Genomic DNA, 14086 nt, shown 5'->3' on the forward strand with positions numbered 1-14086 from the left:
TCAGTCAAAGAAACTAAGGGAACTAAGCCATTTGGGTAGTTCACAAGTACTCCTGTTCTTTTTGCAGATACAGACTAACATGGCTGCTACTCTGAAATCAGATATTCAGTCTACCTAGCAGACGAATTTGGGTTGTTGGAGCGGAAGTGCAATCCTAACCTTATATATTCATATATTTATGAAAAATCCTTACTTCAGAAGCCTCATTGACTTTGAGACCAAACGGAAGCAGCCATATAGAGTGAACAGCTGACCAACCCAGAACATCTTCTAGAATCTTCATTGTATATGTTTGACAATTGTCGTGGTGCCAGCGTAATGCTATGGCACGTAATGATTACTTTTCAGAATAGCATTAGAGGGTGGTGGTGTTTTGTTCTAAACATTCTTTAATGGTTACATATTATGAAGATGTCCTGTAGTGGCTCAAGAATGTGAATTCCAACCTCAGACTGTGAAGAAGCAGGGCATCAACCCAAATTGGTTGTGAGTTTTGTACTTAGATTTCACCAGCCAATTATCAAGTAAAAACTCTGCAGGCACTATAACAGCCTTAACATAAAGTTACAGACAGTCCCCTGGGGTACTTCAATCTGATCTGCCACCCAACTAAGATTTCCTTTGTGATAGTTGGTCCCTGAGACCAAAAATCACATGAATATTCAGCTTACTCCCAATCCGAAAGAACCAGACACTTACCCCAAGTCAGTTGCACTTCAGATCTTACACCAAAGACATCACTTATAGCCAGTCCTATAATAAACTATCTAAAGAATTATTAACTAAGAAGAAAAACAAATCATAGTTATCTACAAGGTTATAGCAGGTAACATACACACACAAATGAGTTACAGTTGTAGGTTCCAAAAGATGACAGAAACTGCTGTAATATGGAAGCTCCATATGTCCTTCAGGGCTAACCCAGACTAAGCAGCCTAGAAATCTTGCCCTCCCAAAGTCCAAATAGCATAGAGGTACATTTTTTTCTTTTCAGGGATTTTTATTCCCTTCACCCTAGAGTTCAAGCTGATGGGATGAGTTCACATGCACATCTCCTCTTCATCAGAGTGGGGGAGGAATGTAATTAACAAAGTGCTCTTTGATGTTCCATAATAGCTTATTTAGTTTCAGTTGGACTTTCTTTGTGGGCAGGACCTAATACCATCTGTAAGAAGCCAGCATTTTACATTAATTAATGCTTCTTTCCTGTTTCATGGCTTACACAATTACAGAAAATTGCAATGCAAGCACTTAATATCACCTTTTATGTAGGCACCAATGTTATAGGTGAGATTAATACATGCAGCATCCCACAAGCATTTTGTGAAGTCTAAACTCATTTTTATAACCCTAATACTATTTTTACAACACTAACTCACGAGTGAGGCAGATGGGTTTTAGCTATGTATTTATCAGTGTTCAGCTGAGGCCTAGGGGCCTTGGCATGAGCTGGCACCTGCTCTGCCAGCATCACATATATTTCTTGAGAGATCTTTTCTAAGTAATAGTAAAAGTGTCCACTGCTTTAGACTGCATATTTAATTATGTGCAATGACACAGTATTAGAGACAGATAAATATGCTGATAGAGAAACTTGTGTTGGTCGTCCCCCGCATTTATTGTGGGAATGTTATGTTAACTGCTGTTAGGCAGCCCTGGTGACTGCCTTTTTCAAATATGAATTGTGGTTATTTTTAAAATCAAATTATTCCTGTATGCAGCACTGTTGACTGTATTCTGCATACTGGTTCCTTATAGTACATTTATTTTGTTGACTGTAACTGCTACAATATATTTTAGTGTTCTGTCATTTATTACATATATTTGCTTCTATAGCTGCTGTGTATTTTTTGACATATGATGGCTTTATTTTCCATCTTTAATACATATTCTATTTTCTTTACCATAGGATTTTGTTGTAACTCAAATATTTTATTATAATATGTAATTATAACCAGCTAATAATAATTTACCATTAATTTAACTATATCTTATGGAAAAAAACACATAAACACAAAGGCATCTTAATCATTTTGTGTTTCCTTCATTTTAAAAGTTTTTCCCATTGGAGAGAGATTTCATGCACCTGTGATGGAGAATATCAGTAGATCCATTAAAAGCTTTCAGATTGTTCAAAATCTTATAAACATGCCACATAATCGATATATATTTCTTAATCACCTTTTGCACAGTATTGTACCTATATATAAAATCTATACATGAAATTCTTCATTGTGTATGTTCAGACACAGATTTGGATTTATCATTTTTGTGTATTTCATAATCATATTAATCTCTATCTATCATACCTGTTGTGTATATTAGTTATGACTTCCACCTGAGGCAGTAAACTATGTACACATCAACAGCTTTTTTTTTTGCTTGAAGAGGTAGTAAAATGGGAATGTTTGTAATATACTGTTTTGTTGACAATTACAGGAGAGTGATATTCATTACAGTTCCAATTCTGCTCCATATAGGTCACATTTTTCAACACAGGATAGAGAACAAAGTGTTTTGTTTTTCTTTTGAAGTGACTCATTAGTATATATTTAACTCAAATAAAAAGCCAAAAAGCCATATTAAATCACATATAGCATATGCCATGTCATTCAGACTTATTCTTTGAAAGTTTTCATAGTTAGCTTTAATCTTGCAATATGAGAGTATAATATGCTTAAAAACTGCTCAATTAAAATATCTGCATTATATTAAAAACTGAAGACAAAATAAGTTACATTTTAACATTTAAATGTAATACATGTTGCGTATAGAATCACATCTTTACATTTTGCTTCATTGAAGCATAAAATAACATACATTGAGTTTATCAGAGCATTTCACTTTATGGAAGGAACTTTACATCCATTCTCATTTGCATTTTATTCCATTATGAGTAATGTTTGCCTAAGGGGGAAACAACTATAAAGTAGCCTCTAGTCAGCAAAATTATAAGGCATGCAAAGAATTTTTCCCCCTCATTCTATCTATTCAACATAATTACGTTAGTGGATGGCACCTTGATTTGGATAACTATATGTTGTTTTTTGCACAGGGGTAATGAAAAGGGTATAACTTTTTTATATATATAATTTATTTGTGTGCCATCATATGATCAGTGGGAAAAGCACAGACATATTCATTTATGGAATCTAACTTTGAATAAACAGAAGGAGTTGTTTGAGGCAGAAATCTTCTTTACTCTGTCATAATTAGGCAATTTCCCCCATGGGGCATTTGCCTAAATGAAGAACAGGAATCACAAGTGTGGGGGAAGGGGCAAGAAAGAGTACTCTCCCAAGCTTTATGCACAGCCTAAATCCAGTCCATTTCAAACACCAAAATGTAATGGCTGTAAGGATATACTTACGCTGCAATTAAACACCTGCAGGGTTCCAGACCATGGGCTCCAGCCTGACTACAAACATCTACACTTCAGTTAAACAGATCTATAGCCCAATCCCCGTCAGCTGACGTGGGCGAGCCACGGGTGTTTAACTGCAGTGTAGCCATATCCTAAGAGTAGATTGCACTCCTCTTCATAGTCTGTTTGTCCCTTTTCTTAATGGCAGGTGTTGTTAAGCAGCAAAATTAAACTCTGAAGGCTGATGATTATTTAACAGTGAGAGTAATTAACCATTGAAATAATTTACCAAGGATCTTGATGCATTCTCCATCACTGACAATTTTTAAATCAAGATTGGATGTTTTAAAAGATATGGTCTAGGAATATTGTTGGGAGAGTTCTAAGCCCTGTGTTAAAATGGAGGTCAGACGAGGTGACCACCATGGTCCCTTCTGGCCTTGGGACCTATGAATCTGAGAGTTATCATCCCTTTGCAAAGAATAGTGACAATAGTTCACATCTCCTACTGATATTTTTTTCAGGCTGTAAAATGACTGAGGCAGACATTGCTACATCAGTTTACGTGTGGCTCACAGTCATGATATTTTCACAGCCATTAGGGTTAGAGCTAATTGTTCTATGGCAGCCTCCAAAAATCTATTAGCTGACTGAGCCACTATGAGTGGGCCTAAGTGGTTCCCATACTCTTATCTCCTTAGAGCTCTCTCAAAATCCTTCAGCAATTAGTGGGTTATTATGGTAGAGTTTCTATGTATGTTAGACTCCTTCTCCCTTTCCTCTTTAGGAATCATGACACCACCTCCCATAGTGGTGTTACTTCAGAATCTTGGTGTAATGAGAAAATATATTTGGAGTGGAAGATCATGCCCCTAGATCCTCATAAAAAGGAATCACAGCTGCCTTTATGATAGCATCCTTTATATTCCCTTTCCTCCATGGTGGCCTCTCAATTGGTCCTGGGAATTGCTTGGAAAAAGATTACATGAAGCAAACAAGCTGGGAGAGCAGTTGATGAGCTCGGAATGAGGGTGGAGGGCCATGCACATTGCTTCCCCTTCAAACTTATGATGATTCCTAAGAAGAAGATAATTACAGCCTCAAACTTTGTCTGCATAAAGCCTCCTCTGCAGCAGAGATCTCCCTAAAGGGTGTCCCTAGGCAAGCATGTCTAGCAGGAATTCATGGTAGCTGGATTTCAATGAAGCCATGGTGCTAGAAATAGGTGATTTGCCAGGGGCACAGAGGTTGTTAGGTGGTACAGGACCTCCCATTTATCTCCCAGCATGTATTCCATGGCCTAATCTCTGGTGTAGCACCTGTAACCCTGGTAGGCATTCAGTTTTTTCCTCAGGGATGCTAATCACTTAGATATTAGTTAAAGTAAACAGGTTTCAGAATAGCAGCCATGTTAGTCTGTATTCGCAAAAAGAAAAGGAGTACTTGCGGCACCTTAGAGACTAACAAATTTATTTCAGCATAAGCTCTCGATGAAGTGAGCTGTAGCTCACAAAAGCTTATGCTCAAATAAATTTGTTAGTCTCTAAGCTGCCACAAGTACTCCTTTTCTTTTAAACAGTGTACCCCACCCTTCTCAGGAGTTTAGTATTATGTATTTAAAATACATCATTTAAGAATTTGTTTTTAAAATTTAATCTTCTGATATATTCCTCCTTCTCCACTGTCTGGGTTGCAGGTGGGTATGACTTGAGAGAGGCTTGAGGGGAATGGAAAATGAAAGTAAAAGTGTTTTGGGTTCTGTCTGTATCCATCCTCAGAGAAACAAGTGGCCTGTATCTCCATTGCCTTGCACCTTATGTAGTCATTTACATCAGGGGAAAGCGAGTGTAAAGGGGCATTATTCTAATCTGGTAGCATCCTGGACTCACTTTGCACTGGTGTAAATACACATGGTGCAGGGCAACAGAGAACCATGCCCAAACACTTGTCACAAATTTTTAGAGAATTATATTCTTTCTGCCTTTATTTGAATATTCCTACTACTACAGTATTGTAGGAGCAAACTCTTCCTTCATTTAGAAATGTATAACTTCTTTTGACTTCACCATCTCAATGAAGTCAACATTTATCTATGTCCATTTTTTTTAAAAGCTGTGGTAAGCTACATTTATAGTAAATGTGGACTCTATTAGATTATTGTGCCCATACCTGCAAAGTCAAGGTTGCTGTGGAACTTGACAGATTCCAGTTTTCCTTTTAGAGTAGATGGATTCAAAGGACAATTTTAAAATAATGAACATAATTCTGTCCATTTTTCCTGTGATTTTATATAAAAAAAATACAATTCCACATGAAATATTAGAGAGACAGGGTGGGTGAAGTAATATCTTTTATTGAACCAACTTCTATTGATGAGGCAGACAAGCTTTTGAGATTACACAGAGCTCTTCTTCAAGTCTGGAAAACTAATTCAAAGTGTCACTACTAAATACAAGGTTTGAACAGGATGTTTAGCATAAGTAGTTAACACTCTGTTCATATCTTGTATTTAGTAGTGACACTACTATTTAGTACTTAATAGGCCCATTAGACCTGAATACCTACAAAATGCAATGTATTGGGATCACAGCTGTCTGTATTTGGTATTTGTTTATACAAGTCATAGTCTTGACTGGGAGACTGGAACTTTTAGCTTAAAATACTGGCTTTGACACTGATTCCTGTGGCCTTGGACATGCCACTTTTCCTTTCGTTCGTTCCTTATCTGTAAATAGCTATGTGGAGTTTTTTGAAGTGGTAGCTTTGTCTGGCAATAGCCATGGGACTCTTCTCCTGTTCCCCCATCCAGCCAAAATTACTCAGTTCAGGAAGTGGGGAGATTTCACCTTTTAGGTGCTTTGGCTTAGTAGCATGAAAGTTAATTTGTGATAATCAGCTTGAGCTAAGGAGCATACAAAATAAACTTGACATATGAGGTTCATGTTTTATAGTATATTAAGCTCTGTATGAACCCTTTAATTAAGAAAATGTGCATTTTAATTTCTTAGAAACAGTAATCTAATAATAGGATTTGAGGCGGAAAGGATAATTGGGTAGCCTGGTGATGCTGTATTTAAGCACTAGTCGACCTTTGAATGAGAGAGACTATGGGTTTATAACTTGGTCTAAAAATGCTTTGAAATGGAACAAGGTACATAAGAGCACAGTTTGTTGACTGAAGGATTTTATGCAAACACTTTGACCATATTGACATTTCTGCATGAAATGAGTTGCTTGAATATTATACTTGAAAGGAAGGGAATACACTAATAGGTCCATGATCTCAGTATGCATTTCTCATTAATGTAAATGGGAGTTATGTGGGCAAGCTCCTTCTACTATACCCAACCCAGCCAGTTGTTCTTGAGTCCACATGCCCTTCTCCCTCTTTGCAGTGAGCAACCTCAGCTCCCATACCCTTCAGAAAATCACCCCACTTCCCGGGAACTTTGGAAAATATTGTCTGGGCACTCATCCCCCAGAAAATGAGCAGCTCAAGGCATTGGGTGCTCAGACAACTTGGGCATGACCAAACACCATTGTGAGGATAAATACATTTATGTTTGTCAGGATTTCAGATAGAAAGATTATGCGTGCCATAGAAAAGGCTATAGATTACTTTTTATTGTATTAAGTTCCTGGTTAACACTTACTCACAATATAACAAGATAATGGTTAAATTCTCATACTTGTTGGAGTGTGGTGTGTTTTGGTGACATCCTATCTTCCTGCATGCCCTGTTGGAGTGAAGGCGGGGGGGTCAAGATGTATTTCACTGGTATATACCAACTGAAGCATTCCCCATGGCCCATTTCCACTAGCATAATGAGACACTGGACAACCAAGAATTGGGTCAATTATGTTTAAAGACCTGATCCTGTGAGAAACTGTGTGCCTCTGGCAAGGTGAGGTACTTAACATCTCACAGGATTGATTGCTAAAGATGTTTCTGTGGTAACATGCTGGTTTATAATCACACTGATTTATAATCACTGTTTTTGTGGTAACACACTGGTTTATAATCAGCTCCCTGCGTCCACTATAGTTTCTAGATAGTTTGCAAAGTGATTTGGGGTATATTTAGTATATATTTGTGTGTGGGGGGGGGGGTCTGTAAACCAGCTTAGAATATATTTTAGTGTATGTGTATATTCAAGCCCAATATGTTTTATAATTTCTGATTCACAGTTTGGTTGCTCTTGTTATGGGGGACACAGGAAAATATTCTTTTCGTAAGTAAAAAAAAAAAAGTCCCTTTCAAAGTCAAAATTAAATTACTGTCTTGTTCAGGATACAAATATCTGCAGGAGTTCTGTGTGGCTTATCTTCCCAATAGCATTCAAAGGCCTTAGCATGCTGATGCCTGCTCTTGTGAAAATCCCTGCAGGAGTTGAACAAAGTGTGCAGGCAAGAAACTCTAATAACCATTTTAAATTTTGCATTAAACCTCTCAAACTCTACCCTACTTCCCTCCCCCAAACACTCCTTACTTTGTTCAGATGTAATCTCAGAGAGAAGCCATGTAGTTACTGCATAAAGAGTAGATACTGTGTCCTGGTACTAAAGAAAGGGGGGGAAACCCCAAACATTTGCAATGCTACTTTCTCCCTTGTGTTTGATAATTTGCAAGGAAACAAAGAAGGGTATATTTTCCCCAAAACCTGAGATTGAAATTCATTGCTATAAGTATGGCCCTACATTGTTGAATACTCCCAGTGTACTGTTTGTGGATGTATGGTGAGAATGGCCACACAGGAAGATATCCATGCTCTCTTATGTATTTGTGAGGTGGCTCCATGCCAGCTTTGAAGAGGTTAGTGCTGGGAAAAGGCCAGGAGAAGGTGATGGGTAGGCCTCTAGAACCATGTTTATGCAGATAAAATGACTTGGAACTACTATGAACTAGGTGTAAAGGGGCCACACTGCTATTCCAGCTGGAAGTCCTATACTGGTTTGGGATAAAGTTCATACCTTTATTCCCCCTGGAATTCCTTGCAGAGAGCCCATTGGACAGAGGTTTGTTTTGGAGGCTGAAATGAATTTTTCACAATATGATTCTAAGAGTTTGTTCACATGAGGGACTTTTGAGAAAAATCATAGTGTTGCGGAGTGACAGTACCATCTCAGCAACCATTTTAATCAATGTGCATTGTTTTATTGCTATTTCCAGAGAACACAATGTCTGTATGAGATCAACATATCAAACTGAATTTTGCAGCTTAGCTCTTTGTGTTACAGGCCAACATGTTCTAGACACTTTCCAAACACAGAGAAAAGCACAGTTTCTTACCCAAAAATGTAAAGATATAAACATCAGTAGGTATTTAACAATACATTTGATCGCTTCCCAAACCGTCATTTCAACTTTTTTAATTTCCTTGGATACTTTTCCTTCTGAAATTCTTGCACTTTTCATGTATGATTATTTTTAAGTAATTCAGTTACTTTTTTTTTGTTCATGTCACATTTAAGAATCCCTTTGGATTCTATTTCTTCTTGTAAAATAAGTGTAATGGTTGCTTAAAAGTTCCTTTGTTATATATCTCCCATTGTTCATTGGCTGTGCTCAGATTTCCCTGATATGTATTTTTAATCTTTGCCTTGTTCAGACTTCATCTTCAATAGTTCCCTGCAGACAATGTACAACTTCTGCTGCCCTTTGGACTGAAATTATGATGCATCCACTGTTGAAAATATCCTGGATACAATGTACCCAATCTCCAGATAAACCTTCTTTTTGGTTTGGTTTAGTTTAGTTAGCACATTTTTGCAGCAGGGTGCACTGTTTACTTAGAGAAAATATTACAGATAGTCATCTGACTGTTTCAAAGGAAACCATTCTTTCTTGTGCTTTGGTGCTTTCATTCTCGCCTCTTTTTTTCCTTTCCTCCTTTTAACTTTTCTGTTTTGTTTTTCCTTCATCCTTTCATTCGACATCCTCTGCTTCAAATGTGCATAGACACAACCATGACCCCTCAGAACTGATTGGGTGTATCAAAAAAGCCATACAGCCCCAAGAACTAAGGGCTTTTCCAGAGCTAATTCGGAAAGAAAGGAAAGTCCATCATCGGCCATAATAGACCTCAAAAATCAATGTTTCTGAGGGGATGGGGGGTGCAATTGCATAACCGAAATGAGAATAGCTGAGCATATTTTAAATTTTAAGTGTAAAACAGTGTACCTGAGTTCTATGCTTCCATTTTTAAAGCCAATGTCATTGTTGGTGTTATTATAGCACCAATTAGATGAGTATGTACATCATAAAACTATCAAATACAGAATTTAGATTTTCTACTTAGAAAAGATCTAAGTATGAGTTATCACAGAAAATGATCTTGTACTTCATAGATAAAGGCTGGACCTTCCATGTTAGACTTAGGGACACAAATGAGGCAAAAATTGAAAGTAGGTAGTTGGAACTGCAGTGGAGCTGCTTTTTTAAAAAAAACAACAAACAAACAAAAACAAAACATGTAGGGTATTTGGGCATCCACAAATAAACCTTTCCAAATATCTGTATATATTTTAGAGTTGCAGAAGGATTCCTGCTAAAATATTCAAGATTTTAAGATCTTTTTTAGCATGTTTTTTTAATAAGATTGTGATTTTTTAGTTTTCACTTTAGTAAGTGAAACATGAGAACAATCAACCTGGGGATGCCTATTGTTTTGGTTGTGTTCTGTTGTAGAGTATCTGCTGGGAGAGTAATAATATGGGCCCCATCCTGCCACTAGTGCCTTGTGCCTATGAGATCCCTATTGACTTCAGGATTGGGGCTATGATTTGGACATGAATATACTTTTAGGTATAATGTGATTAACACGTTAAAAAAAAGATGCTCTGTCAGTGAAGAAGTATAATCAAATTATGGGCATTACACAAATAGAGTGTTATTGCAGAAATTTCAGATTATTTATAGATTCCAAGGCCAGAAGGGGCTTCTGTAATCATCTATATTCCTGTATTACACAGGCCAGAACTTCCCCAAAATAATCCCTAGTCAATAAGTTTTAGAGAAACATCCAGTCTTGATTTTAAAGTTCCCAGTAATGGAGAATCCACCACAATCTTTGCTAAATTATTCCAGTGGTTAACTATCCTCACTGTGAAACATTTACACCTTTTTTGTAGGGTATCTCTAGAATAGCACACTGCATTTTATACAATTTATTAGCAGATACCACTGCAGAGTTATTGAAAATTTCAGAAAGAAAAAATGTTAGTATCAACTGTAAGGAAAATACCTGTTTCAAAAAGCACTCATTCAGTCATTAATTTACCAGGTTCCATAATTGCGTGGAAAAGTTTTACAAAACCACTTATGATGCATGGAAACTATTATCTTTAGCTTTCATTTTTGTTTTGCATCAGAGGCACTGCATACACTGGAAGGGAAAAAGTAACATATGTAAAGGTTATTCATTTCCTTTACCTTATACACAATCTGATCTGAGTACTTTTCTTTTGTGTAAAAGGTTGTTTTGTTTTGTTTTGTTTTGTTTTATTTTGTTTTTTTCCATTATGGGTAAATAATGCTGGCTTATTAGAAAGCAGTTACTCTAACTTGCATAATTCCATGATAACAATTTGAATAATCAATTGCAATGAAATCTTTTAGACTGTATTACCTGATACATGTTTTTGTTTGTTTTCTTAACTAGTGAAAAAGGCCATAGATTTTAAATCTAGAGGATTTAAATTGTTTCCAGGGAAAGACAACAGCAACAAGTTTTCTATCTGTGAGTGTACTCCTTTTTGTTACTTTTTTCTAGTGCAAGAGTGAAATTTGTGCTGTCTATGTTGTTTGTGTGTGTTTTCAAAAATGTTTATATATTTCCAAAAATATAACTGCCTTAAATATCTTTCTACAATCTTCATGGTCAATTTTAAAATGTGGTTCTATTCTGAAGGGAAGTTCTCTATAAATCATGAGTGCCTGTGTACTGTGTCTCAACCATTTCTGATCAAATTTTGATGAGTATGCAAATAAAAATATCCCCTCTCTTTCCCTTATCTACCAAGCCTGCAAAAACTGAACCTGGAGTACACCCTTACAACTGTGCAACAATGTATTTTCTTCAAATGATATTCTCAGTGTCATTCCAACAGTCTCATTGGCTTCAGATGGCTCAGCTCAGATTAGAATTTTGTAGACCATCCTAGAAAACAGATCATTGAGTGTGCTCAGCACCTTGCAGTAAAAGTCCTTGATGATGCACCGGAAGAGTAAAATCGAGCTCACTTCATGTTAGCTGTGTTGAATGTGCAAGGCTATGAAGTGAGCTGTAGCTCTCAAAAGCTTATGCTCAAATAAATTAATTAGTCTCTAAGGTGCCACAAGTACTCCTTTTCTTTTTGATGATTGAAAGTAGTAATAATTTATTGCAATTAACTTATTTCAAATAACTAGAGTAAGCAGATATGCCTCTGAATATATCAAGGATAAGATCTGTTGAGAAAGAAGATGCCATTTTTACGGAGTAGAACCACATTTAAAATATTTAAATAATTGGTTAAATAAATATGGGCTAACTGCATACCTTGTGTCCACATTTCATTATTATTCGTGGTTGGGGGGAGAAAGACTTATTGAATTTGCGTGCTTTTGCCTGCACCCTAGGCAGGATATATTTGCCTGAGATAGCAGTCTTGAGGTCACTTTCCAGGATTTATCATGACAGTGACTTTCCCAAAGAAAATGCATTTCTATGGAATTTCCGCTTGTAGGTTTTAAATTGTCAGCATGTGAGTCATGCATTTTTAGATAAAGGTTTCTTAAAGTGGCAATAGCCTATAGCTTTTACGAAGTAAAAGTAAATAAAATAAGCCATACTTCTATTCAGTTTATCACAGCAGTTTACATTATTGCCAGATTTAATTTATCTGTAAAGAGTATCACCTAAACAACTCTCAGAGTAGCAGCCATCTTAGTCTGTATTCGCAAAAAGAAAAGGAGTACTTGTGGCACCTTAGAGTGCATCCGATGAAGTGAGCTGTAGCTCACGAATGCTTATGCTCAAATAAATTTGTTAGTCGCTAAGGTGCCACAACTACTCCTTTTCTTTTTGCTAAACAACTCTGGAAGTTTTTTCTTTTGTTTTTTTCTTTTGTATCTGAAAAATGTGTTAAGATGCTTTAAAAAAAATAAAAATCCATGTTATTTTCACACTGTTGGCTCACGGAGTGTAGGGTGGTTGTAAGACATGAAATACAGTAAAATATAGACAAGCCTATTTGAAAATATATGAAACTGGAAAATGTAAATATATGTAAACAATAGAGATTGATAATAGAATGGTTGACACAACAAATCGTGATGATAAAAATCAATCATTTTCTTATTAGATCAAACACAAATTTTCCATATTTATTCCATTTCCACTAATTTATTAGCTTTGCCTTATATTACTTGATCACATTTCTTTCAAGACCAACTTTAAGATATCTAGATGTAGCTCTTAATGCATTAGTGGCTAGCCACTTCAAGCTATGATAATATGTTTAGTGAAAAATCTTTATATCAATGAAGTTTTACATAGCTGATATTTTGTGGATATTCCATATAAAATTGAAGTATGTATTATTGTGATTTGTCAGGGAGTTGAAGATGGACAACGCAAATGAGCAGCTAGCCCCTACAAACAATTGATAAACATTTTGGTTGATTTAAAACTCAGTCAGACAGATTCAAAATTTTTAGAAGAGATGTTCAATTTTATCCTTCAGTTTAATTCTGTGTTCATTTGTAAATGTATAATAGGACAATATTTCAATAAAAATACATTGTGCCAATGATTGTTGGAGAGAATTCTCAATGGGACCTCAATAGGAGCACTGTATGCAGAACAATGAAAGAACAGAGTATTTTAAAATGAATGACTGTTCCTTTACTGCCTAACGGTTCAACAGAGAAAATTATGTATAAATCTGTTATTTGTAATAATATCAATAAATGGCTACCTTAAATTACTGTCTTGGATTATCTAAACCTCAGGAAACCATTGTCCTGAGACAGTTTTCATGTTTGTTCTCTCTGTCTGTCTTCTGCTGAATATACACCATAAACACAACAAAATAGAAAATATGTATATGGTGTTTTTTCACCAACAAAGAATTTTGCAATTTTAACCCCTTTTCCTGCAAACACTCATTCAGTGCCTACCTTAACGCAACTGAAACCATTAGGATTCCTCATGTGAGAAGCAATTAAGCATGTGCATGAGTGTTTGCATGAGTGAGGACATTATTAATCATATATACCCTTGTGATATATATAAGCATCATCCTCACTCTACAAATGGTGAGATTAAGTCCCACAGTCATAAAGGGATTGGTGTGAGAGTCTGGATTACAGTTTAGCAATATCTGGCTCCCAGTCTCATGCTCAGACCATGAAGAAATGCCTCATTCATGATATTCCATTGTTTACAATAAAATGCCCATTAACAGTTGTCACAGGATTGTATGAGATAGTGGGGAAAGTGGGAAGCAGTAAAGTAGTTATATTTTTATAAACAGAAAGTCAAGTTTTATGTGTGGTCACATTCTACACCAACAATATAAAGGCTCCAAACTCAGCATACCATACATGTTTGGCCAAGCATGTTTAGGGATGAACATGAATAGGGATGGGATTTAAGCATGTGCTTAAAACACTGCTGTATTGGAGCCAAAATTAGAGTTGTAAGTTTAATGCATTCCAACTATAACTTATCTTTTGTT

At 36.2% G+C, this 14086-nt stretch overlaps 1 protein-coding gene across 3 annotated transcripts in view; it reads left to right on the plus strand.

The window, feature by feature from the left end:
* Window positions 1–14086, plus strand: part of CSMD3 (CUB and Sushi multiple domains 3) — a 1226382-nt gene that overhangs the window by 438331 nt on the left and 773965 nt on the right. For all 3 annotated transcript variants that reach the window (XM_038390468.2, XM_038390469.2, XM_038390471.2), the window contains one exon: window positions 11026–11103. In XM_038390468.2, coding sequence (XP_038246396.1) covers window positions 11026–11103 — 78 coding nt within the window. The remainder of the gene's footprint in view (window positions 1–11025; window positions 11104–14086) is intronic.

This window comes from Dermochelys coriacea, chromosome 2, assembly GCF_009764565.3.
Source record: "Dermochelys coriacea isolate rDerCor1 chromosome 2, rDerCor1.pri.v4, whole genome shotgun sequence".
NCBI classification, from domain to species: Eukaryota; Metazoa; Chordata; order Testudines; family Dermochelyidae; genus Dermochelys; species Dermochelys coriacea.